A 23,659-nucleotide genomic window follows, 5' to 3' on the forward strand; every position below is an offset into this window, starting at 1 on the left:
GAAGTTTTCAAATGTATTTGCACATAATTCTTCAAATTACTCTCAAAACTATTAATTCCTGTATATGCTCTTTCAGGTTTCCATTTTATTTCCTGTTTTCTTTTTTAAAAACCTTTATTAGAGTAGCTAATGCTTTGTTTAATGTAGTAGCATTTCTTCCCGTTAAGGACGAGCAGAACTTATTTTTTGTTCTCTAACTTGCCTGAACCCCAGTCAGTTTCTCATTTTATCTTTATTATCCTTATTGTTTCCAAAGGTTTATTTTGTTAATTAAAAAAAAATTTTTTTTAGTTGAATGTTTATCATCATTCTTTCTTGTTCAGCAATCTGAGTGTTTAAGGGTATAGACTTTTCCCTGAGCAGGGTACTCAATTCTAGGCCCTGTCAACATTCGGAGGCCACTCCCCACTGGACAAGACCACATTCCAAGCTGTAGGATGGAGAAAGGGACATAGAAGTAGAGCAAAGGGCCTGCAGCCAGCAGCTAATTTTTATGTAGCTTCCGAAAACCTACCATACGGCTTCCTACTTGTACTGCATTAGCCAGAACCAGTGGGCAGAGGCTGTGTGTGGTATCCTGTATGTATTTAGCCGGAAAAGAAGAGGGCCCCCCGGTGCCCCTTCCTCAGACCTTCTAGACAACCTCTCCCACTGCAGTTGCTTGCAAGGTCAGGTACGTGTGGTGTCTGTGACGCTGCACCAGAGGACCGGAGACCGAGCACAGCAGGAAGGAGAGGACAGCAATTGAGGGAGCCGCAGGAATGAAAACGATCAACCGACCCAGAGTCTGTGCTGAGGTAAGACCCAACCTCCTCACCATGGCCTAGAAGGCAAATTCTGGCCTCGAAGGCCTTGCCTTCCTGGATTAATAATTACTTTTCCTGCCTCTGACCTTCCACAAATAATGGTCTTCTCTTTGGGCCCAGACAGGGCCAAGGTTGTTTTGGCCCAAGGGCTTTTGCGCATGCTGTGTTCTAGGTTCAGAGTGGCCTTTTCATAGCTGCTTTTTCTGAAGCTGGGTGAGCTCATTCCGATCACCAGCTGTGCAGACAAGAATTGGGGGGCAGTTCACATCCCAGAAGGGAAACTTCAACCAAAGAGGGAATGGGGTGGATGGATAAAGTCTCCAACCCAAATGACCTGCAGAGGAACAATTCTGGGATGACTTCTACATGTTGCCTCAAAGGACATCCAGTGAAATGGAACCCAAGTGCTCACAGCGGTAATCAAGACAGGAATGCACCTACCACTGCCTTTTCCACCTTCCCTGCCTCGTGTCCGTGTTCCAGCACGCCTGCATTCTGGGGTCCCATTCTAGTAACCACCTGCACCCACTTCCAGGTCTGAGCTCAACTTTTCAGAGAGAGCAAGCACCACCACCTCCCTCTCTCGTGTCCTCTTTCTATAAATAAATATAGAAATGGATATAGATATCAAATGATTAAATCCACAGACATTTATTGTGGAATACTGTAAAATATAGTTAATTATACTCTCAGTTCTAAGGAACAAACACTCCTACTATGGTGGTAAATCACCTTCCCCATATATATGTTAGATCTTGCATGTTTTTCTCAGGGGAACTCTTCCCCATGGCATTAACAATTATTTTAATATGTGGTTTTAAATGACTGTAGCAACCTCATAATCACTCACATATACATTTGGGTTGTTTCTTGCAATTATAAGTAACGTTCAAATGAATATCACTGTATGTGATTAGGTCTTCAGCTCTCCTGTTTTTCCTCAGGGTGGGTTGCCAGAGTCACAGTATATGAACGTTTGGTTAAAAGACTGTTAGTATATTCTTGCCCCTCTCCTTCCTCTTCCCCCACTTCCTCTATTCCCTCTTCTGTTCCTATAGCTCTGGCTGTCATTGGCTAACCCCTCTAGGAGCTGGGAACCTTGGGGGGGCTTTGATAACAAGGGGAACTATGGGCAGGAGTTCAGATGGGAGAACCTTTCCCAGATGGGAGTGAAGAATGTTGTAGTTTGGAGGTGAAAACATCACTGAAGCAGAGATCACCTCATTAATACCCACTTCTGTTTCCTCATGTAAGAATGGGATGGATACAGAATTTTAAAAACTAGGGGGCTGAAGGGGCAGGGGGCAAGAAGCTGGACACATCTGGGATTTTACTTCAGAAGCAACACTTGCTTCTCCTCAAGGACGGACAGAGCTGTCACTGTTGTAGAAGACTAATTCAAGGCCATCCACTGAATGCGTGTCAATTTCTGCATCAAACCGCCCCAAAACTTTGTTGCTTCAGACTGCTATCAATCATCACACTCACAATGCTCTAGGTCAGCTGGAGGTTCTTGTGGGCAGGGCTGTATGTGGCTGAACCCGGCGGTGCCTTCTCGTGTGTCTGCAGCAACTGGAGAATCAGCTGGTGCTAGGTGATCTGGCGCAGCCTCACCCCTAAGTCTGGGGGCTGGCAGGCTGTTGCCTGGAGCGCCTCCTCCCGCTAGCAGGTGAGCTTAGCCTCTTTCACATGGTTGTTTCAGGGCTGTGAGAGAACCAACCAAAAGGGGAACAAGTTGCAAAGCACCTGGCTCTTTTGAAGCCTCTGCTTAGGTTACATTTGTTAAATCACTTGGCCAAGCCCAGATCCAAGCGATAGAGAAATACATTCCATTTCTTGATGGGAGAAGCTGCAAAGTCACAAAAGCAAAAGCGTACAAAGAGAAAGAGGATGAGATGAATTCAGGGCAATTTTTGCAATCTATCATTAGAAACTTATTGCTTAAAGTCTCTACATCTAAACTAAGGGAGGAATAGAGATTCAGAGACACTCTGAGTCCTTGGCCCATAGCAGATTCAGCCCCAGTCTCTCCCCAGAGACAAGGTCTACTGGACTCTTGGCAACATCAGTAATTCCACTCTGCCCACACAAACAGCTGAGCCCCTGGGACTCTGAGAACTGATCCTCACACCCACCTCTCTTAGCCCTGCCCCTCATGCTTTTCTATGTGGATAGATGCTTCTGTGATTATAACCAACCACCTGGACCTGCATATACAGGCACTGGCTTAAGAATGTGGTTTGTGAGACTCGTGCTGTGTGAATAACCTTGGGAGCCTGGTTTCTTAAAATATATGCTCTGGCCTCCAGGTCAGAACTGGCCCTTCTGTTCCGAACACCAAGAGCTACAAATCTTGTCTCACAACCCCTCCTGCTCCAAGCAGGGCTGGCCCCCCAGGATGGAATCCGAGAGGGGTGGCAGACACAGAGAGCCCGGGCTCCTTGAAAATACAGCAACATGGTAACATGGAAATGCAGCTTGCTCCAAACTGCACGTAGGCGAACAAATGTTTAACTTCAAACCCTGTTATTTGCCCTGTGAATATGGTCTTTATGGGGATGGTCAGTTGGAAGTCTCAGCTGAGGGGAGGATGCTCTGCCCAGGGCTCCCAATCAGAACTCCAGCCTGGCTGTTTTCATGGGGCTTCCCCAGCCAATGAGGTTGGATGTTTTAAGTACCCGATTTGATGTAACTTTGCCTTATTCTCATTTATTGCCTACTATTAACTCCACTATGTGTAGATTCCTTTCCTCTTCTGTTTCTATAATAATAATAATGTTTTCTTTCCTTTTTGAAACCAAAACACGGCTGTTGTGAATCTTTTGTTCAGAACACATGCCCACCCATAACACCAGCCTGAAGTGGAGTCTGCACTTGGTTCTCTGGGACTCCCAGGGAAGGAAAAGAATTACCAGCAGCTGGAATTGGAAATGCAGGAAACTCCTCAGGCCCTTCACCCCAAATTCTCTTCTTCACCAGGAGGAATAAGGAAGACAGAGATTGTTGTTCAGGAAGGTGTTTGATTAGCATGTTAATGAGCATGGGGCCAAGAGAATCTGCTATACTCCTTGAACTTATACAAATTTCTCTGGACAAGTAGATATGATCCAACCTGTCTTATTCTAGGAATCAGGTGTCTCATCACTCCAGTCCAGAGGAAGGGCCTGCAGTCTTCAGAGCTCATTCTTCTTCCCACCTGCCTTGCATCTAGCCATCTGACCCTCTCTGTCTTTCTCCAATGCCTAATCTCTCTGAGGACGGGACTGTTTTTGTTTTACATCTTGGTACCAATCCTAAGTGCCTGCTTTAGTTTGTTGGACACCTGGATCCATTAAAGATAGTAAGTGAAATATAAAAACGTTCACCTTTCTATGGTACAGCCAGATCTATGTCTGATTTCTGATTTGATTTACAAGTGGGTGACACCAGACTTCTGGGCTCTGTTTCCTCAAGGGTAAGACTGGGGCAATAATCCCAGGCTCAGGTACAAAGCACTAGGTATGTAACACAATAACTAGGCCTTTTCTGTTAGTTGATGTAACAATTGCAAAGCACTGCCATATACATGACCTGCTAAAGAGGACTTCTTGGGCCACCATCATGTAATCTTTGTGGGCTCCTGGGTAACTCAATCCCTTCTCTGGGCCTCCATCAGTCCAGGAAAATACTAACATAATTTTAGTGATGACAAAATAGAACCCAGATCAGTGGTTCTTAACTTTTGCAGTCCACTGTGGTTATCTGCAGAGCTTTTAGGTAACACACCGAAGCCGGCCTGCCCTAGACAAATTAAAAGGGGAATGTGAGCGAGGGGAGCCCAGGCAGAAGGTTTACATCTTGAGCTTCTGCAGTGACAGTGAAGGGACCTCTCCCCCCGAGGTGTCACTTCTTTGGCCTTACCCAGGTCTCCCCCTCCCCATGAGCCTCAAGGAGGACTGAGCACCTGCTTCTCTCCTGAGGCGGGTCCTGGGGGCGTTCAAGGTCCCACCCCCACTGGAGCCCCTCCTCTCGGTCACCGGCGGCGGGGAAGCGCCCGATGGGTGTGTGCCCCGAACCGGGGCACTGCCCGTAGGACTTCTCCTTCCACGCCGGGGATCATCTGCGCAGACTCCACCTCCGACCGGAGCGGGGAGCGGGGGAGACCTCGCGAGACCGGATCCGGCGCCAGCGCCCACGGAGCAGCGCCCGCGCCTCCGAGCGCGGCCCCGGCGTCTCCGGCCGCAGGAGCCCCGCCCCCAGCGCCGGCCCCGCCCACTCCAGCCTCCAGGAGCCGCGCATGCGCCGCCTCCGGGGCTCGTGTTCGGGCGTCTCGGGCCGTTTGCTGCGGTGTTTGTGGTTTCCTCCTGAGGGCGAGAGCTCTGAAAAAGGTGCTGATCGTGGTGCGCTCGTCAGGGGGTGAGGATGGAGACCCCACGTCTGAGTCGGCGGGAAGGAAAGAGGTGAGTCGCGTAGACGCCGCCGCAGGGCGGGGGGTCCGGGAACCGACGACCCCCTACTCGCCTTGAGCTTGTGGCCTGGAGCCACTGGGCTTTCCTCAGAGGCTTCAAATGGACAAGTACAAAAAAACAATGTCATGGAAACCTGCGTATCCGACCCCCAGATCTTTACAAGGTAACGTTTGACTGTGTTTGTTCCAGACTGTGTCGAGAGAAGTAAAAGCGGACAAGCGGAGCAAGAACCCACCGCCCATCGCCCCGAGAGTCCGCAGTGCTCCTGGAGATGGGGTGTCGGCTCCCAGGACCCCCTTTTTAATTAAAAATAGTAAAGGTACTTTCCGAAATACTAGATGCGGTCCGATATCATTTACACGCATTTTTAAGGACGGGCAAAGTAGCCTCGAGTGCTGTCTTGGCGCCCTGCCCGTTTGTGGCTCGCCTTTTGTCACTTGGCTTTTCCCCCCGCGGGTACCGATTTCTGTGATCTGGGTGGATACAGGAAGTGGAGTGCGCCCCACCGAAAGAATAAATCACAGCGAACGCCTTTGTTCCGCTTGGGGAGCGTTTGCGGATGTTGGTGGAGAGCTGGCCGACTGACGCTGCCCTCTCCTGCTGGTTCTAACCCTTCTGTGCTGCTCTTTCCAACTGACCTGAATCCCCGCGACAGCAGAGCGCCTCTGTGCGGTGTGTGGGTGTCCCAGTGAGACTCCCAAGTCCCAGCGGTTACTAAGCGCTGCCAGAGACTCCTCCTAGTGGCCTCAGCATCTAGACTCCTGCATCAGGGCGTGGGAGCTTTTATGTCCCACGAACTCGTGTGTGCTTGCTTTTGTCCAGCTTTCTAATTTGTGCCAGGCAGATAGGGAGTGAAGTGACCTCTCATGGTTTTATTTGACCATTTTGGGAACATTTGAGTTGCAGTTCTCTTTAAATGATTGTTAGCATTGCAGTTTTCTCATCTGTATACTGCCAGATGATAGCCTTTGTCAGTTTTTCCATCGAGTCAGTTACATTTTTTTGTTGATTTTTCAGATGTTGATAGAGTTTAGCTATTAATCTTTTGTTGGTTTTTGATATTTCAAAACCTCCTCACAAACACGGTAACTTTGTCATAGATCCTTAATTGAACAGAAAACCTTAATTCTTTTTTTTTTTTTTAAAGATTTTATTTATTTATTTGACAGAGAGATAGACAGAAGAGCACAAGCAGAGGGAGTGGCAGAGGGAGAGGGAGAAGCAGGCTCTGCACTGAGCAGGGAACCCGATGCGGGACTCGATCCCAGGACCCTGAGATCATGACCTGAGCCGAAGGCAGACGCTTAACCATCTGAGCCACCCAGGTGCCCCAGAAAACCTTAATTCTAACGTAGTCAAAATTATTAATTTAATTATGACTTGCGCTTATGGGATTTACTTCAAGTTCTCTTTTATTTACTTATTTACTTACAAACTTTAGAGTTTACCTTACGCCCTTAGCCATTTACTTCATTTGGATTCCACCCTTGTAGGTGATGGAGGGTTGGGATCCAGTTTAGTTTTCGTCATTCACTGAGCTACTTTTCAGGACACCATCTACAAACGATCTGTTCTTTCCCTGTGGACATGCTCTGCCTTGTTTTCATGTGTTCAATCCCTGTGTCCACCCATGTCAGTCTCTGAGCTCTTGCATGTCTTCCAATGGCTCATTTTTTCTTGTCTTATTTTTTCCAGCAGTGTTGCACCTTACATTCTAGTACACATGTCTGTGCATATGTACAAGAATTTTTCCAGGGTGTGTACCAAGAAGGAAAACTGTTGAGTGTTAGGGATGCACACTTTCAAGTGGACTCCACACTGTCAAGTGAGTATCCTTTTTTTCCTACATTCCTGCCACTGAGGGTTTGAAATGGTATCTCACTGTTTGAATTTGCATCTCCTTGCAGGTCATTTTGTAGTTTCCTTTTCTGCCGGGCGTTTGTTCAGTATTCTTCTGGGTTGTTTTTCCAAATGGTTGATGTTTAAGAGGTCTTTATGAGGGGCGCCTGGGTGGCTCAGTCGGTTAAGCATCTGCCTTCGGCTCAGGTCATGATCCCAGGGTCCTGGGATCCGAGTCCCGCATTGGGCTCCCTGTTGAGCAGGGAGCCTGCTTCTCCCTCTCCCTCTGCTGCTCCTCCTGCTTGTGCTCTCTCGCTCTCTCTCTGTCAAATAAAATCTTAAAAAGAGGTCTTTATGAATTTTGGATTCTAATTCTTAGTGATGTAACAAATAGTGTCTGCAGGTATATTGTTTGTACCTTAATTGTGATTAGAATGGGTTTTGTTATATAGAAAATGTTAATTTTGGATTGTTCAAGTTGAATACTATATTCCTTAATCATTTTAGGTTTTGTATCTGACTTAAGGAATTCTGCCTTTCCCTGAGGTCATAAATAGTCTCATTTTATTCTAAAATTTTAAAAGATTTTCTTTTCTAGTCTATTTCTTTACTAGCTCTGGAACTTTTTCTGAGGGGTAGAACTATAATTTTCTTTTAATTCTGTATGAAAGCCAATTACTCAGCCTGAGTTGTCAGCCTTTCTCCACCAACTTTTAGTAGTGCTGCTTCTGTATGATCTGCACTGGCACTGTCTCTAGGCTTTCTCTTTTATTGTACTGATTTCCTCATTTATTTCTGAATCAGGGCTCTCTTCTGTTGGGGAAATAAAATAGTTCTGCCAACAGAAGACCCGTCTGGGTCCTCATAACCACACTATCATCAGGGAAGGCCAGTGTGGTGTAGTCCAGGATTCAGCTAGTGGAATGTTTATTCCCCAGTTGTTCAGCTACTTAGCAGGAGCCCAGTATGTGTGTTTGGTGGGGAGAGGGAGGGCGTGAAGGGAGAATCCTAATCCCCAGATCTTCCCATTCACTTGCCCTAGTATGTGGAATCTTATCATTAAGTGTTGATGTTTTTAGTTTTGTTTGTTTAAATCAGTATCTTCTTTAGAAATTAAAGTGTCACTAAGGCTTAACATATAACATGTTTATAGCCCCCTAGGAGTGAGTTTATCTGAAAGCTTTTTAATGATAGATAAGCCAGGACCTTTTGAAACAACTGGAATGATGAAATATGGAAGGTTTGAGGGCCGCTTTTGAAACTATAGACTAAAATAAAATTTAGAGGTTGTTTTTAATTTTAATTAATCACGCCATTATTTCTCCTCTTTAATTTCCAGATACATTTATGAGTTGATTATAGTATTTTTCAGTTTTTACTGTGCTTAATTATCCTGATGATAATTGTCACCTGCCCCCATTCCAGACAATAATATACTTAATAAAAAATCAACTTTATTGAGGAATAATTTATACACAACAAAATGCACTTGTATTCATTGTATGATATAATGAATTTTGTATATCCATGTAGTGACCTCCATAATGAAGATACAGAATATTTGGGGTGCCTGGTTGGCTCAGTCGTTAAGTGTCTGCCTTCGGCTCAGGTCATGATCCCGGGGTCCTGGGATCGAGCCCCGCATTGGGCTCCCTGCTCCGTGGGAAGCCTGTTTCTCCCTCTCCTGCTCGTTTTGCTTGTGTTCCCTCTCTCTCTGTGTCTCTCTCTGTCAAACAAATAAATAAAATCTTTAAAAAAAAAAAAAGATACAGAACATTTCCATCAACCTAGGTAGTTTCCCTGTGCCCCAGACCCAGCCCTGGGCCCTAGCCAACCACTGATCTGCTATCTGTTATTATACCTTAGTTTCCCCATTCCTTGGATTTCACATGAATGGGATTTATATTATGTATTCTTGCATCTGGTTTATTTTTCTCGAAATGTTTTTGGGATTCATCCATGTCCTTGCATGTGTCCCACTTTGTTCCCTTTTATTGCTGTCTTTCATTATAAGGATACATGACATTTTGTTTATCCATTCACCTGTAGATGGACTTTTGGGTTGTTTCTGATTTATGGCATTGTGAATAAATCTGAAAGAGACATTTGTATACAAGTCATGGTGCGGACATGTTTTCATTTCTCTTGGATGGAATTGCTGGGCTGTATAACTCTTTGTTTAATTTTATGAGAAACAGCCAAACTTTTTTTCCAGCGTGGTTATAACATTGTCCACTTCCTTCCACAGTGTGTGAGAGGACTGGTTCCTCCAGACCCTTGGCTAACACCAGGTCAGGGTTTTTAATTTTAGGCATTTTATTAGGTGTGAAGTGGTATCTCATTGTGGTTTTGATTTGCATTTCCATAATAACTAATAATGTGTAGCATCTTTTCATGAACTTGCCATTTGTACATCTTTTGTGACATGTCTGTTGAAAACTTACTTTTTTTTTTTGCTTGTTTGTCTTATTATTCAGTTGTAAAGTTCTTTATATTTTCTGGGTACAAGTCCTTTGTCAGATATATGTATTATCTGTGGTTTCTTTTTTCATTGTCGTATCTGTTTTTTGAAGGACAGAGTTTTTACTTTTGGTGAGCTAATTTGTCACTTATCATTTATGGTTCATGGTTTTTGTGTATTTTTAATAAATCTTTGCCTGTCCTGAGGTATTGAAAATTTTCTGTGATTTTAGTTTTTATAGTCAAATCTGTGATCCATTTGGAGTTAATTTTCGTGAAAGCCTTGAAATTCTTTTTTTTCCCCATGGAGGATATCTAGTTGTTGGAGAACCATTTGTTGAAAAGATTGTCCTTTCCCTTTTGACTGGCTAGCTTTGGCATGTTTCTCAAAATTAATTGACTGTAGATGTACTCTATTCTGTTCCATTGATCTTTCTGTCTATCCTTATATCAGTACATACTGACATATAGTCTTGATTACTACAGCTTTTTAATGAAGTCTTAAAATTAGATAGTAATAAGTCCTTGGACTCTTTTTTCTATTTTGAAAGATTGATTTGGCTCTCTTTAGCCCTTCACATTTCATGTAAATTTAGAATCAGATTGCCAGTTTTGACCCCCCCCCCCCAAAAAAAGGTTCCAGTTGTATTTTTTCACTGGGATTGTGTTAAAGCTATTACATCAATTAGGAGAGATTTGACATCTTGACAGTTTTTTTTTTAATTTAAATTAAAGTTAACATATAGTATATTATTAGTTTCAGGGGTAGAGTTTAGTGATTCATCAGTTGCATATAACACCCAGTGATCATTACATCAAGCGCCCTCCTTAAACCCCATCCCCCCACCCAAACCTCATTTATTCCCTCCAGCAACCCTTAGATGGTTCCCTATAGTTAAGAGTCTTCTATGGTTTGCCTCTCTCTCTGTTCTTATTTTATTTTTCCTTCCCTTTCTCTGTGCTCATCTGTTTTGTTTTTTAAATTCCACAGATGAGTGAAATCATACGGTATTTGTCTTTCTCTGACTAAGACTTATTTCACTTAGCCTAATATACTCTAATTCCATCCAGGTCATTGCAAATGGCAAGATTTCATTATTTTTGATAGCTGAGTAATATTCCAATTTGTATATATATACACCACGTCTTCTTTATCCATTCATCAGTCGATGGACATCTGGGCTATTTCCATATTTTGACTATTGTGGATAGTGCTGCTATAAACATTGGGGTGCATATGCCCCTTCAAATAACTATTTTTTTATCCTTTGGGTAAATATCTAGTAGTGCAATTCCTAGGTCATAGGATAGTTCTATTTTTAACTTTTTGAGGAACCTCCATACTGTTTACCAGAGTGGCTGCACCAGTTTGCATTCCCACCAGCAGTCTAAGAGGGTTCCCCTTTCTCTGCATCCCCGCCAACATCTGTTGTTTCCTGACCTGTTAATTTTAGCCATTCTGACTGGTGTGAGGTGGTATCTCATTGTGGTTTTGATTTGTATTTCCCCGATGCCCAGTGATGTTGAGCACTTTTTCATGTGTCTGTTGGTCATTTGTATGCCTTTTTTGGAGAAATGTCTGTTCATGTCTTCTGCCCATTTCTTCCCTGGATTTTTTATTTCTTGAGTGTTGAGTTTGAGAAGTTCTTTATAGATTTTGAATACTAGCCCTTTATCTGATATGTCGTTTGCAAATATCTTCTCCCATTCCATAGGTTGCCTTTTAGTTTTGTTGATTGTTTCCTTTGCTGTGCAAATGCTTTTTAACCTGATGAAGTCCCAGTAGTTCATTTTTGCTTTTGTTTTCCTTGCCTCTGGAGACATGTCTAGCAAGAAGTTACTGTGGCCGAGGTCAGAGAGGTTGCTGCCTGTGTTCTCATCCAGGATTTTGATAGATTTCTGTCTCACATTTAGGTCTTCCATCCATTTTGAATTTATTTTTTTCCACTGGATATTCTTTCCTGCTTTGTTGAAGATTATTTGACCATAGAGTTGAGGGTCCATTTCTGGGCTCTCTGTTCTGTTCCATTGATCTATGTGTCTGTTTTTGTGCCAGTACCATGCTGTCTTGATGATTACAGCTTTGTAATAGAGCTTAAAGTCCAGAATTGTGATGCCTTCAGCTTTGGTTTTCTTTTTCAATGTTACTTCGGCTATTTGGGGTCTTTTCTGGTTCTGTATAAATTTTAAAATTGTTTGTTCCAGCTCTGTGAAAAATGTTGGTGTTATTTTGACAGGGATTGCACTGAATGTGTAGATTGCTCTAGGTAGCATAGACATTTTAACAATATTTGTTCTTCCAATCTGTGAGCATGGAACATTTTTCCATTTCTTTGTGTCTTCCTCAGTTTCTTTCATGAGTGTTCTATAGTTTTCTGAGTACAGATCCTTTGCCTCTTTGATTAGGTTTATTCCTAGGTATCTTGTGGTTTTTGATGCAGTTGTAAATGGGATCAGTTCCTTGAATTTCTCTTTATGCTCCGTCATTGTTGGTGTATAGAAGTGCAACAGACTTTTGTGCGTTGATTTTTATATCCTGCAACTTTGCTGAATTCCTGTATCAGTTCTAGCAATTTTTTTTGGTGGAGTTTTTTGGGTTTTCTACATAGAGTATCATGTCATCTGCGTAGAGTGAAAGTTTGAGTTCTTCTTTGCTGATTTGGATGCCTTTTATTTCTTTTTGTTGTCTGATTGCTGAGACTAGGACTTTCAGTAGTATCTTGAACAACAGTGGTAAGAGTGGACATCCCTGTTGTGCTCCTGACCTTAGGGGAAAAGCTCTCAGTTTTTCCCCATTGAGGATGATATTAGCTGTGGGTCTTTTGTATGTCCTTAATGATGTTATGTTCCCTCTATCCCTACTTTGTTGAGGATTTTTATCAAGAAACGGTGCTGAATTTTGTCAAATGCTTTTTCTGCATTTATTGAGAGGATCATATAGCTCTTACCCTTTTCTTTTATTAGTGTGGAGTATCATGTTGATTGATTTGCGGATATTGAACCACACTTGCAGCCCAGGAATAAATCCGCCTTGGTCATGGTGAATAATCCTTTTCATGTACTGTTGGATCTGATTAGTTAGTATCTTGTTGAGAATTTTTGCATTCATGTTCATCAGGGATATTGGTCTGTAATTCTCCTTTTTAGTGGGGTCCTTGTCTGGTATCAAGGTAATGCTGGCCTCATAGAATGAATTTGGAAGTTTTCCTTCCATTTCTATTTTTTGGAACAGTTTCAAAAGAATAGGTATTAATTATTTTTTAAGTGTTTGGTAGAATTCCCCTGGGAAGCCATCCGGCCCCGGACTCTTGTTGTTTGTTGGGAGATTTTTGATTACTGATTCAATTTCTTTGGTGGTTATGGGTCTGTTCAGATTTTCTATTTCTTCCTGTTCCAGTTTTGGTAGATTACATGTTTCCAGGAATGCATCCATTTCTTCCAGATTGCCTAATTTGTTGGCATATAATTGCTCATAATATTCTCTCATAATTGTATTTCTTCAGGGTTGGCTGTGATGGCTCCTCTTTCATTCATGATTTTATTTGGGTCCTTTCTCTTTTCTTTTTGATAAGTCTGGCTAGGGATTTATCAATCTTGTTAATTCTTTCAAAGAACCAGCTCCTGGTTTTGGTGATCAGTTCTACTGTTTTTTTTTTTTAATTTCTATATCATTGATTTCTGCTCTAATCTTTATTACTTCCCTTGTGCTGGATTTAGGCTTTATTTGCTGTTCTTCCTCCAAGTCCTTTAAGTGTAAGTTAGGTTGTATATTTGAGACTTTTCTTGCTTTTTGAGGAAGGCCTGTATTGCTGTATACTTCCCTCTTAGAACTGCCCTTGCTGTGTCCCAAAGGTTTTGAACTGTCGTGTTTTCATTTTTATTTGCTTCCAGCTAAATTAAATTCTTTAATTTCCTGGTTGACCCATTCATTCTTTGGTAGAATGTTTTTTAACGTCTGTATATTTGTGGTCCTTCCACATTTTTTCTTGTGTTCGATACCAAGTTTGATAGCATTGTGGTCTGAAAATATGCATGGTATGATCTCAGTCTTTGTACTGGTTGTGTCCTGATTTGTGACCCAGTATATGATCTATTCTGGAGAATGTTCCATGTGCGCTCAAAAAGAATATGTATTCTGCTGCTTTAGGATGAAATGCTCTGGATATTATCTGTGAAGTCCATCTGGTCCAGTGTGTCATTCAAAACCCTTGTTTTCTTGTTGATCTTCTGCTTAGATGAACTGTCCATTGCTGTGAGTGGTGTGTTAAAGTCCCCAACTATTTTTTTTAAAGGTTTTATTTGAGAGAGAGCGAGCGAGTGTGAGCAGATGGAGGGGTAGAGGGACAGAGAGAGAGAAAATCTCAAGCAGACTCCTCAGTGAGCATGAAACTGGATGCCGGGATTTATCTTACAACCCTGAAATCATGACCTGAGCCGAAATCAAAAGTTGGATGCTCACCAGACAGCCACCCAGATGCCCTTGAAGTCCCCTACTATTATTGTATTATTATCAATGAGTTTCCTTAGGTTAGTTATTAATTGATTTATATATTTGGCTCCTCCCAAGTTAGGGGCATAAATATTTACAATTGTTAGATCTTCTTGTTGGGTAGACCCTTTAATGAGGATATTGTGCCCTTCCTCATTTCTTATTGCAGTTTTTGTTTTAAAATCTGGTTTGTCTGATATAAGTATGGCTGCTCCAGCTTTCTTTTGATGTCCATTAACATGATAAATGGTTCTCCACCCCCTTACTTTCAGTCTGGGGGTGTCTTTGGGTCTAAAATGAGTCTCTTGTAAGCAGCATATTGATGGGTCTTGTTTTTTTATCCATTCTGATACCCTGTGTCTTTTGATTGGAGCATTTAGTCCATTTGCATTCAGAATAATTATTGAAAGATACAAATTTAGTGCCATTGTATTACCTATAAAGTTGCTATTCCTATAGATTGTCTCTGTTTCATTCTAGTCTTTGTTACTTTTGGGCTCTTTCTCTGCTCAAAGGGTCCCCTATAATATTTCTTGCAGGGCTGGTTTAGTGTTCATGAACTCCTTTAGTTTTTGTTTGTCTTGGAAACTCCATCTCTCCCTCTGTTCTGAATGACAGCTTGCTGGATAGAGTATTCTTGGCTGCATATTTTTCCCATTTGGCACCTTGAATATATCATGCCAGTCCTTTCTAGCCGGCCTAGTCTCTGTGGACCGGTCTGCTGCCAGTCCAGTGTGTCTGCCCTTGTAGGTTATGGACCTCTCGTCCCAAGCTGCTTTCAGAATTCTCTCTTTACCTTAGTATTTTGCAATCTTCACTATGGTATGTCATGCTGTTCACCTGTTTTTGTTGATTCTGAAGGGAGTTCTCTGTGCCTCTTGGACTTGAATGCTTGTTTCCTTCTCTAGATTAGGGAAGTTCTCAGCTATAATTTGTTCAAATAAACCTTCTACCCTCTTTTCCCCTACTCTTCTTTTTCTGGGACTTCTGTGATATGGATATTATTTCACTTTATGGAATTGCTGAGTTCCTAAAAGTCTCCCTTCATGATCTAATAGTTTTCTTTCCCTCTTCTTTTCAGCTTTCTTATTTTCCATAATTTTATCTTCTATATCACTGATTCACTCCTCTGCTTTGTCTATCCTCATCTTTATGGCCTCCACTTGGGACTGCATCTCGGTTATGACATTTTAATTTCAGCCTGACTAGATTCTAATTCTTTTATCTCCATAGTAAGGGATTCTCTAGTGTCTTCTATGCCTTTTTCAAGCCCAGCTAGTACCCTTGTAAATTATTCTAGTTCAGACATCTTACTTATATCAATATTGATTAAATCGCTGGCAGTGAATGCTACCTCCTGTACTTTCTTTTAGGGTGAATTTCTCCGTCTTGTCATTTTGTCCAGAAAAGAGGAAAGAAAAAGATAAAACAAAAAAACCCAACAATAACAACAACAACACAGAAAAACAAAAAGCCTAGATCCTGGGTGTGTTTTGGTATGCTTGTTAAAAGAAACAAGATCCCAAAATAAGAAAGAAATAAAGAAAGAAGAAAAATATATGTATATAAATAAAATAAAATACAATGAAAGGAAACAAAAATATATATATATAAAGACAATAATTTAAGAAAAGAATTGAGAGAAATAGGAAAATAAATGAAAAAAATTAAAAAATTTTTTTTGAGAAAGAGCGAGCCAAGAAGAGTGAGGGAGTTAATCTCAAACAGGCTCCATGCCCAGTGCAGAGCCTGATGCGGGGCATGATCTCATGATCCTGAGATCATGACCTGAGCCGAAGTTAAGAGTTAGGGGCTCAACCGACAAGAGCCACCCAGGTGTCTTGACAGTTGTAAGCTTTCCCATCCATGAATACAGTATGCCTCTCCCATTTATTTAGGTCTTACTAAATTGACTTCAGAGGAGCATAAGGGAACTTTTTGGAATGATGGGAATAGTCTCTGTCTTGGTTAGGGTGGGAGTAACATGGGAACATACAATTGTCAAACCTCACCAAGTTGTACATTGAGATTCTGTGTAGTTGACTGTATATAAGGGACTGCAGTGAAGTTTGTCTAAAAAGTAGTAACAAAAATTACCTCAGTTATTACATTTCTTTCACTGACATGATTCTTAATCAGAATCATTTGACTTACACATTGTTTTAACAGTTGGTTTGATGCTGGAGGTGATGCATTGGTTTGTTCTTGTCTTAATTACGTAACACCAACCCAGTCCAGGGATAGATGCTAGCCCCGGTGACATGGCAGGAAGGGGAAATGGGCCAGTCATAGTGATAGTCAGGAAAGCATCTGTGCTAGAGATGATTACATGTTTACTACAGTCTCTTTCCTCTTTTCCCTGGACTCGAGGCCAGACTCCTGGTAAGGTCTACCGGTCAGTGTGCATAGCCAAGAGACTGAGTTCTGGTTTGTAGAAGGTGAGCAAAAGTAATGTTTGCCCTTCCAGACTTGACCCATAACCACCGATCACTTCACAGTACTCCATGCCCTTTTTCTCTTCAGACTCCTGATTAGAGACCAACTGCAGGGCATTGTTGGGAGCCATAACCTGAAGATGGATGAGCCATAGGATGGAAGGATCCGTGTCTCCCAGACACCACTGGAGAGCAGTCACCCCCACTGGATTTGGAGAGAAGTCTCTAATATCCTCCTTTCAGTCCCAGCTGTGGTCTGCTTCTTTGATTCTCTCAGCACTCAGTGTTCTCTGGGGGAAATTCTAGATTCTCATATCTTATTCCTTCTTAATAGGGAAAAGGCCTTTACGTACATATATGTGAGGCAGAGCAGATCAGGACAACAGAGCAGGCTGAAAACAGTGAGACTCCATAGGAAAAGGAAGGCCTTGCAGAAGACTAGAGCAGTGGTAGAGAGTCAGGCAGCTGAGGGAGATGGGCACCGGAGTCAGGGTGGGTCCTCAGGGCATGCCAGCACCCACCAGAGCCTGGCAGAGCTATTTAAAGAAATTGAGAAAAAGCTCTACCTCCCACAGGCACAGAGGATCGGGCTGAGGATGATGGGTAAATCAGGGTTAATATCTCCATTGTATCGATGAAGAAATTAAGTTTTATAGAGATTAAAATATTTGTTTTTGAATCTAGTAAAGTACTTAGTTCATAGTAGATGCACAGTAAATATTTGTTGAATGAATGATTTACTAGTCTAACACTTTTAATGCTGAAGCCTTCTACAGGGATTGAGAACTTGTCTGTTTGGTGGTGTATAGAGGGGTATGGCGCTGGTACCCAGGATGGACACACTGTGTTTGGATACACTATTTGAAAAAAAATTTTTTTTAAGATTTTATTTATTTATTTGACAGAGAGATACACAGCGAGAGAGGGAACACAAGCAGGGGGAGTGGGAGAGGGAGAAGCAGGCTTCCCACAGAGCAGGGAGCCCGTGCGGGGTTCGATCTCAGGACCCTTGGATCACGACCTGAGCCGAAGGCAGATGCTTAACAACTGAGCCACCCAGGCGCCTCAGTATTTGAAAAATTTGAATGTTAGTGTGCTCCCTGCTTTGCCCTAGGCCCTATCATGCCTGGTTGCCTTATAACTCACCCAGTTTCCATGTTGATATCACCCATCTGTCTCCTGTGGGCTGGGCTGTGTGGAATTGCCTCTTCCACTTTCCCGTTCATAAGTCACCTTCTAGAAGGAGCTCATTCCTGACCCGTTGTTTTGCCTTCTCCCATCTCTTTCCTGCCATTGCCTTCCCATCCTTTCTCTCCCCTTCTCTGTCCACGTATGTCCTCTGGATTTTCTCATGCTTTTTAATGTTATAAGCGGAAATTCTTAGGCCACGATGCCTAATATGATGAACTAGGAAACCTAAGCATCAAACGGAGTCGAATCAGGTGTACCATCTACGAGTTTGTGTTACACGGATTTAAATATTTAAATAAACATTTATTTAAATAAATAAATATTGTACTGTGTGGTTAGTAGGCAAATGAGCAGTGTTTATAAATTATATTTAATGCAACCTCTATCAACTTGTCCTATTTTATAGTTACTCTGCTTTTATTCACTGCAGTTAACTACTTGGGCATCGAGTCGTTTTATCGTATTGTTTTCTTGTCTGCTGAATGAGGAGTTAGAAGGCGTCGTGTCTGTTCTGAACAAAAGATTTACAGCAGCTGTACTCTCAGTTTCAAAGTGGAAAAACCCCTTTATTGGTATTATAAAAATAGAGTAGAAATGGAAAGAAGAAAAGGGAAATCTGCACATAGATGAGAGCAATAGTAAGCAGCAAAGGAGAAGAAGGCAAAGCTGCATCAGATGGGTGCTTACAACATCCAGCCTCATCAGCTGGGGAAGCCCCGTGGAGACGGCCAGGCCGGAGTCCCCACTGGGAGCCCTGGGCAGAGCGTCCTCCCCTCGGCTGAGACGGACTGGCCATCCCCATAGAAGGGCCGTATTCGGAGGGCGAATAACAGGGTCTGCAGTCAGACATTTGTTTGCCTACATGCAGTTTGGAGCAAGCTGCATTTCCATGTTTTCGTGTTTCTGTATTTTCAAGGAGCCCGGGCTCTGCATCTGCCTCCCCTCGGGGATTCCATCCTGGGGGGCCAGCCCCGCTTGGAGCAGGAGGGGACGTGAGACAAGATCTGTAGCTCTTGGTGTTCGGAACAGAAGGGCCCGTTCTGACCTGGAGGCCAGCTCAAGTTCACTAACCAGGCTCCCGAGGTTATTCACACAGCACGAGTCTCACAAGTCCTGAGCCCACTGTGCAGGTCGGGTGGTCGGTTCTGCGGGACGAATCACAGGAACCTCCATCCATACAGTGCAGTGTGTGAGGAGCTTTCGGGGACGTATCCAGGGCTCTGTGTACGAGTACTATCTGGACAGGTACAACTTAGAGCAAGGGGAGTGGGGGGAGGATGGTGTAGGGCCGGGTGCAGGTTGCCTGGTGCTCACCAGGCAAAGTTCTCCAGGAAACATGTGGAAGCAGCTTCAGAACCTCCGTCCCCGGAGGCCACCGGAACCGCTTTCCCTGGAAGTCCTCAGAGCAAATCGTCTGGTAGAGCTGGACATCCTCCTCCTGTTCCTTTCTGGTCACTGTCCAAACTGTCGCCTTCTGACAGCCCTCCCCATAGTCGGCTTGGTTCCTCCTCCTGTGGGGCCCTGGGTGCTGAGGATCGCGCCCTTTACCAGACACACACCCACAGGGCCTGTGGGGACCGGGGTGCGGGAGGGAAACTCCCTCTGCCTGACTGTGCCCCAGCCTCCACGCATTTGGAACTCCGCCAGAGTCTTGCTTCTTGAGGAGGTGGCTCCTGGCACTGTGGCGGGGTCTGCGGTCAGTCCTCCCCCTGTTGCTCACATTGGCTGTGGCAGACTCCCCCCGCTCCCGTTTCTGTTTGGCCACTGGATCAGATGTTACTTTGACCACAGGACCTTTGCCCTACTTATGGAGAAAACCAAAACCAGTGGTAGGAACTCCACCAACGTGGAATCCGATATATTTACCCTTCTGTCCTGCTGGAATATGGGAGACAGGGTGGTGAGACTTGTGTCTGAACCACTGGGAGTGGTTTGTTTGTTTTAGAAGCTGGAAGACAGAATCACCAGCTTACTAAGCTTTCTGAGTTCCGCTGAAATGTGAGCTGTCCAGCCTAGCTATTGCCTTTGTGAGTTGTGTAATCCAAATAGTATCTCACAAACCTTCAACTCCGTTGAAACCTAAATGTGTCATATTTGATAATGAGCAAAAATTACAATTAATGACATAGGAGGACCTTATATTTTCTTTGGATAACAGTAAAGTATAAGGGAAAAATGCATTTGCTTGGGAATTTTTAATATTTAGCCTAGCACATCTAGCCAGCAGAGAAATCTGATTAAATGTTAGTTCTATTAAAGTAAGAAGAGGCAGTTTGGAAAAAAAGAGGGGGTTTGCTTTGCTCTTTTGTTTTTTTATACTTGTATAAAATAATACTTGTATATAATAAAACTTAAGTTTGAGGAGAGCATTTTATTTCTAATAACCATTTTAAAATTATATGGTAGTCTAAGTCATATGTAGCTAATGCCTTCATAAATTAGGAAATTCTGATACAATCAATACAGTAATATGATGAAAACTTCATGAATGTCCATAACCATGCATATTTTAAGGAACCAATTCTAAAGGAGCTAGGATCAGGAATATTGTAAAATAATTAGGGCACCCAAAATATTCTGTATTTCCTCCTGACAAAGCAGATGAGTGACTCTAAGTTTAATCAGACCAACAAGTTTGAGGAATTGTGCAACAGAATCAGTGATTATTATGAACACACAGTAATCTAACAGAAATGTTTGGTTAAGTGAAACAAAAGTGAAGACGTACTATGGCAAATGATGGAAAATAGATTGACAAAAAATTTATAAAAATTAGAATGTAATGTAGAAAAGTAAATAGTTCTTCATTTTGTCCTGAATTTGTTGTTTTTGTTTTAAGTGGGTATCCTTTTTTTCTAAACACTTAGGAACAGGGAACATGAGGATGGTCAGAAGCCGCCCACTTAGCGTGCTCTGGTTTCTGGCCAGCCTGCCGGCAGCTCGAGGCTTCTCTCTGGTGGGCAAGTTTGGGAACGCACTGAAAATTCATCATCCCGTGTTTTCTTCCCTCCTTGTTCCAGGTGAGTACTTCCCTTTGGGTTTCTGTACTTTGCCCTCTTGAAGCCCAGCACCTTAACGTTTTTGTATCACCCCTGTTTCACCTCCAGTCTAGAAGAATCAGCCTACTGTCCCTAAGAAGGGTCCCTGAAGCTGCAGAAAGTCTTACTTTTGAAAACATGCCTGGTGTGCATCCTAGCGTGGGTTGTAGGTGTTGTGGGGGCTGTTGGGGAGGCCTCCGGAATATCAGTGGAGGTGTTGGATGAGAGGCGAAGTGGGCTGGAGGAAGGGGAGTGACGATGTCGGGAGAAACTGCTGGAAGCTCAGAGGACGGAGATGGAGCAGCGTGTATGGAAAATGCACAAACAGGTTTTAATCGATCCCTACTGCGTAACGATGAGCTCCTGCAGGCAGTGACAGTCTCTTTCCCTAGGAGAGGTTCCCTCTTCTTACATTATGGGTTTAGCAGCAATTCTGCAGGAAATACTAGACTCCACAGCCTGGAGGAGTGATCTGCCCTTGCAGCTGCAGGCAGGCTCTGTGCTCTGTGGTGTGGCCCCCAAGGCAAGGCCATGAAGAGCTTAGATTACCGGTAAGCAGGAATATGAAAACATCGTGAAATTTCAGGAGGAACACGGGTGGCTCCTTTTTGAGGCATATATTGGCCAGTGGCCTGGTTCTTAGACTGTCAGGAGGGGAGGAGCGAGCCCTGAGATCCCAGTGAGACCAACACTCCTCCCCCATTCCAAAGCAAGGAGCATTCTCTCTAATGAGGCAGTGGGGTTTCCAGCTGCAGGACTCTTGACCCCTCAGTTTCTTCCTTCAGTTGAAAAATTCAAGACCGTTATATTTTATGATGTTGTCAAGGCGCAGATTGGAATCCTACTCAAGGATGCTGGCAGTTCAAGGTGGTGGTTGTGGAGTCTTCATTCTTGGTTCCTTGCATAATCACTTATAAGAAGTAGTAAAAGTTCAGTGTAAGTATGGAAAAATGGCCATAAAATGAGGAACAAAATTTTATTGATGGTTGAAAAGTGAGTTAGTTGTGATTTGGACTAACTGCTTCCCATGTTCTCTTTTGTCTTGAGCTCTTAATTCTCTAGATGGTGGGGTATTTCCTTTTCCCAGGGAGCTTTGGGGCTCCCTGATGCTCACGTGTAAATATCCCCTATTATCTTCCAAAGTTGCAACTTGTAGTGAAATTTCCAGGCCTGTGGGGAAGATATTTCTACATCGTCCCCTTCCCCCATGCCCCTGCCAAACTGTTTTTTTGAACCTTTGTTCATATTTTTGAATGGAGTTAAAATCAACATGTGTAGAGAAAGCCCAGCCCATGGGCTTCATAGAAGCTGGTAAATGACAACATCAAAGCCAGTGTGGATTTGAAGTTAGACTAACCAAGTGACAAACCTTACAGAACTGCAAATCATGGTAAGCGGTAAGGAAGTTTTCTTATGAACCAAACAGAAGCCACATGTTGTTTCAGTGACATTAGTACTCGGTAGAGACTCCCACTTTGGGAGTCTGATCCCAGACTGTTTTTACCCAGTAAAGTTCAGTGTAGAGCTCTGAACATGAAGGGAATGAGCAAACAAGCAAGCCTGCCTGATAGTTCTTGCCCCCACTTGGGTGAGAGGAAGCCCAGAGGAAGGCATTTATTGAGAACATTCTCTGAAAATAATGGTGTGTCAATAAATGTTTGATAGCTCTCAGGAAAACAAACAAGAACCACACACACACACGCACAAAACCCCTTTAATTTGTAATGCGTGCCCATTTCTGTGGTGAAACTATTTCCACCACAGTGGATCTCAAACTAGCAGTGACTGAATGTGGAGTTAGTTACAAAGCAACGCACAGTAGCCCACGACGTAGTATTGCCACCACACAAGAGGAGTGAACAACCCCATGAGTGAGGATAATGGTGAAGTGATGAGGAGATGTGGGGTATCGGCTAGCTTTTTTTTTTTTTAAGATTTTATTAGAGCGCAAGTGAGCACAAGTGGGAAGGAGGGGCAGAGGGAGGGGGAGAGGCAGACTCCCCGCCGAGCAGGGAGCCTGATGCAGGGCTTGATCCCGGGACCCTGGGATCATGACCTGAGTCGAAGGCAGGCGCTTAACTGAGCCACCCAGGTGCCCTTAACTTTGCTTTTTGTATAAGCTATTTAATTGTAAATTTATATAATTTAATTTTTCATAATCGTTGAGTTTAAACAGGCAACTCACAAAATGCCTGAAGGCTTAGCAGGTGGCCCTGGCGAGCGGCGTCAGCCACCCCGGTGCACCGCTGTGTGTAACCCCCACTCGGCTGGCGGCCCTCTTTGTCTTTCGTGTTCCGTGTAAACTCCTGTGAGGTAGGGGATGCTATGAAACTCCAGTTTGTAGCCAAGAATTCCAGACCCGTGAGACATGAAGCCGACTGTCAAAGATCAGTGGCCAGGAAGTGCTAGAACAGGTGTCTAAGCTTTATTCTCCGCCCCCCCCCGCCCCCCCTTGAGTCCTGGGCAGTTTCTGTCCCCTGCATCCTGTTAGCTGGTCCGCAGGTTCTCCCTCAGGACATCGGATTCTGTAAGTAGCTGTCCTCTGGTGGTCTTCCAACCCCAGCTCTGTCCTGGAGGAGGATGGCCAGACCAGCCAGGGTGACGAGCCGTGGGAAGCCAGGTATCTTTCCAGGGCCTGATAGTGAAGGCTCTTTTTAGGTCCGATGAGTTCTGGGGAAGATGGATCTGTTTCAGCCCTGGGGGATCCTAGAGGCTGGTCAGTGATGTAGGAGGTAAAGGGGGCTGCCTCACTGCGGACATTGGAGTTAAATCTGAAAGAGGGTGAGGGAACGAGCCCTTGTGATATCTGGGGGCAAACATTCCAGGTAGACACAGTGATCGCTGCAAAGGCCCCCAAGGCCCCCGGGGACTGCAAGGCCCGCTGTTCCTGGGTGGAGTAAGCAAGGGGGCGCCCCCGGGGGCGCGGTCAGGGTGCCAGTGTGAGGTGCTGGGG

At 43.7% G+C, this 23,659-nt stretch overlaps 1 protein-coding gene across 1 annotated transcript in view; it reads left to right on the forward strand.

Moving 5' to 3' along the window:
• The window catches only part of LOC118027230 (translation initiation factor IF-2-like), a 26,100-nt gene that overhangs the window by 472 nt on the left and 1,969 nt on the right, over window positions 1-23,659 (forward strand). Inside the window, exons 2-4 of the mRNA XM_035030448.1 lie at window positions 4,879-5,245; window positions 5,444-5,573; window positions 20,536-20,688. Coding sequence (XP_034886339.1) covers window positions 4,879-5,245; window positions 5,444-5,573; window positions 20,536-20,688 — 650 coding nt within the window. The remainder of the gene's footprint in view (window positions 1-4,878; window positions 5,246-5,443; window positions 5,574-20,535; window positions 20,689-23,659) is intronic.

Source organism: Mirounga leonina, unplaced genomic scaffold, assembly GCF_011800145.1.
Source record: "Mirounga leonina isolate KUSES-001 unplaced genomic scaffold, KU_Mleo_1.0 Mir_366, whole genome shotgun sequence".
In the NCBI taxonomy this organism is placed as follows: Eukaryota; Metazoa; Chordata; class Mammalia; order Carnivora; family Phocidae; genus Mirounga; species Mirounga leonina.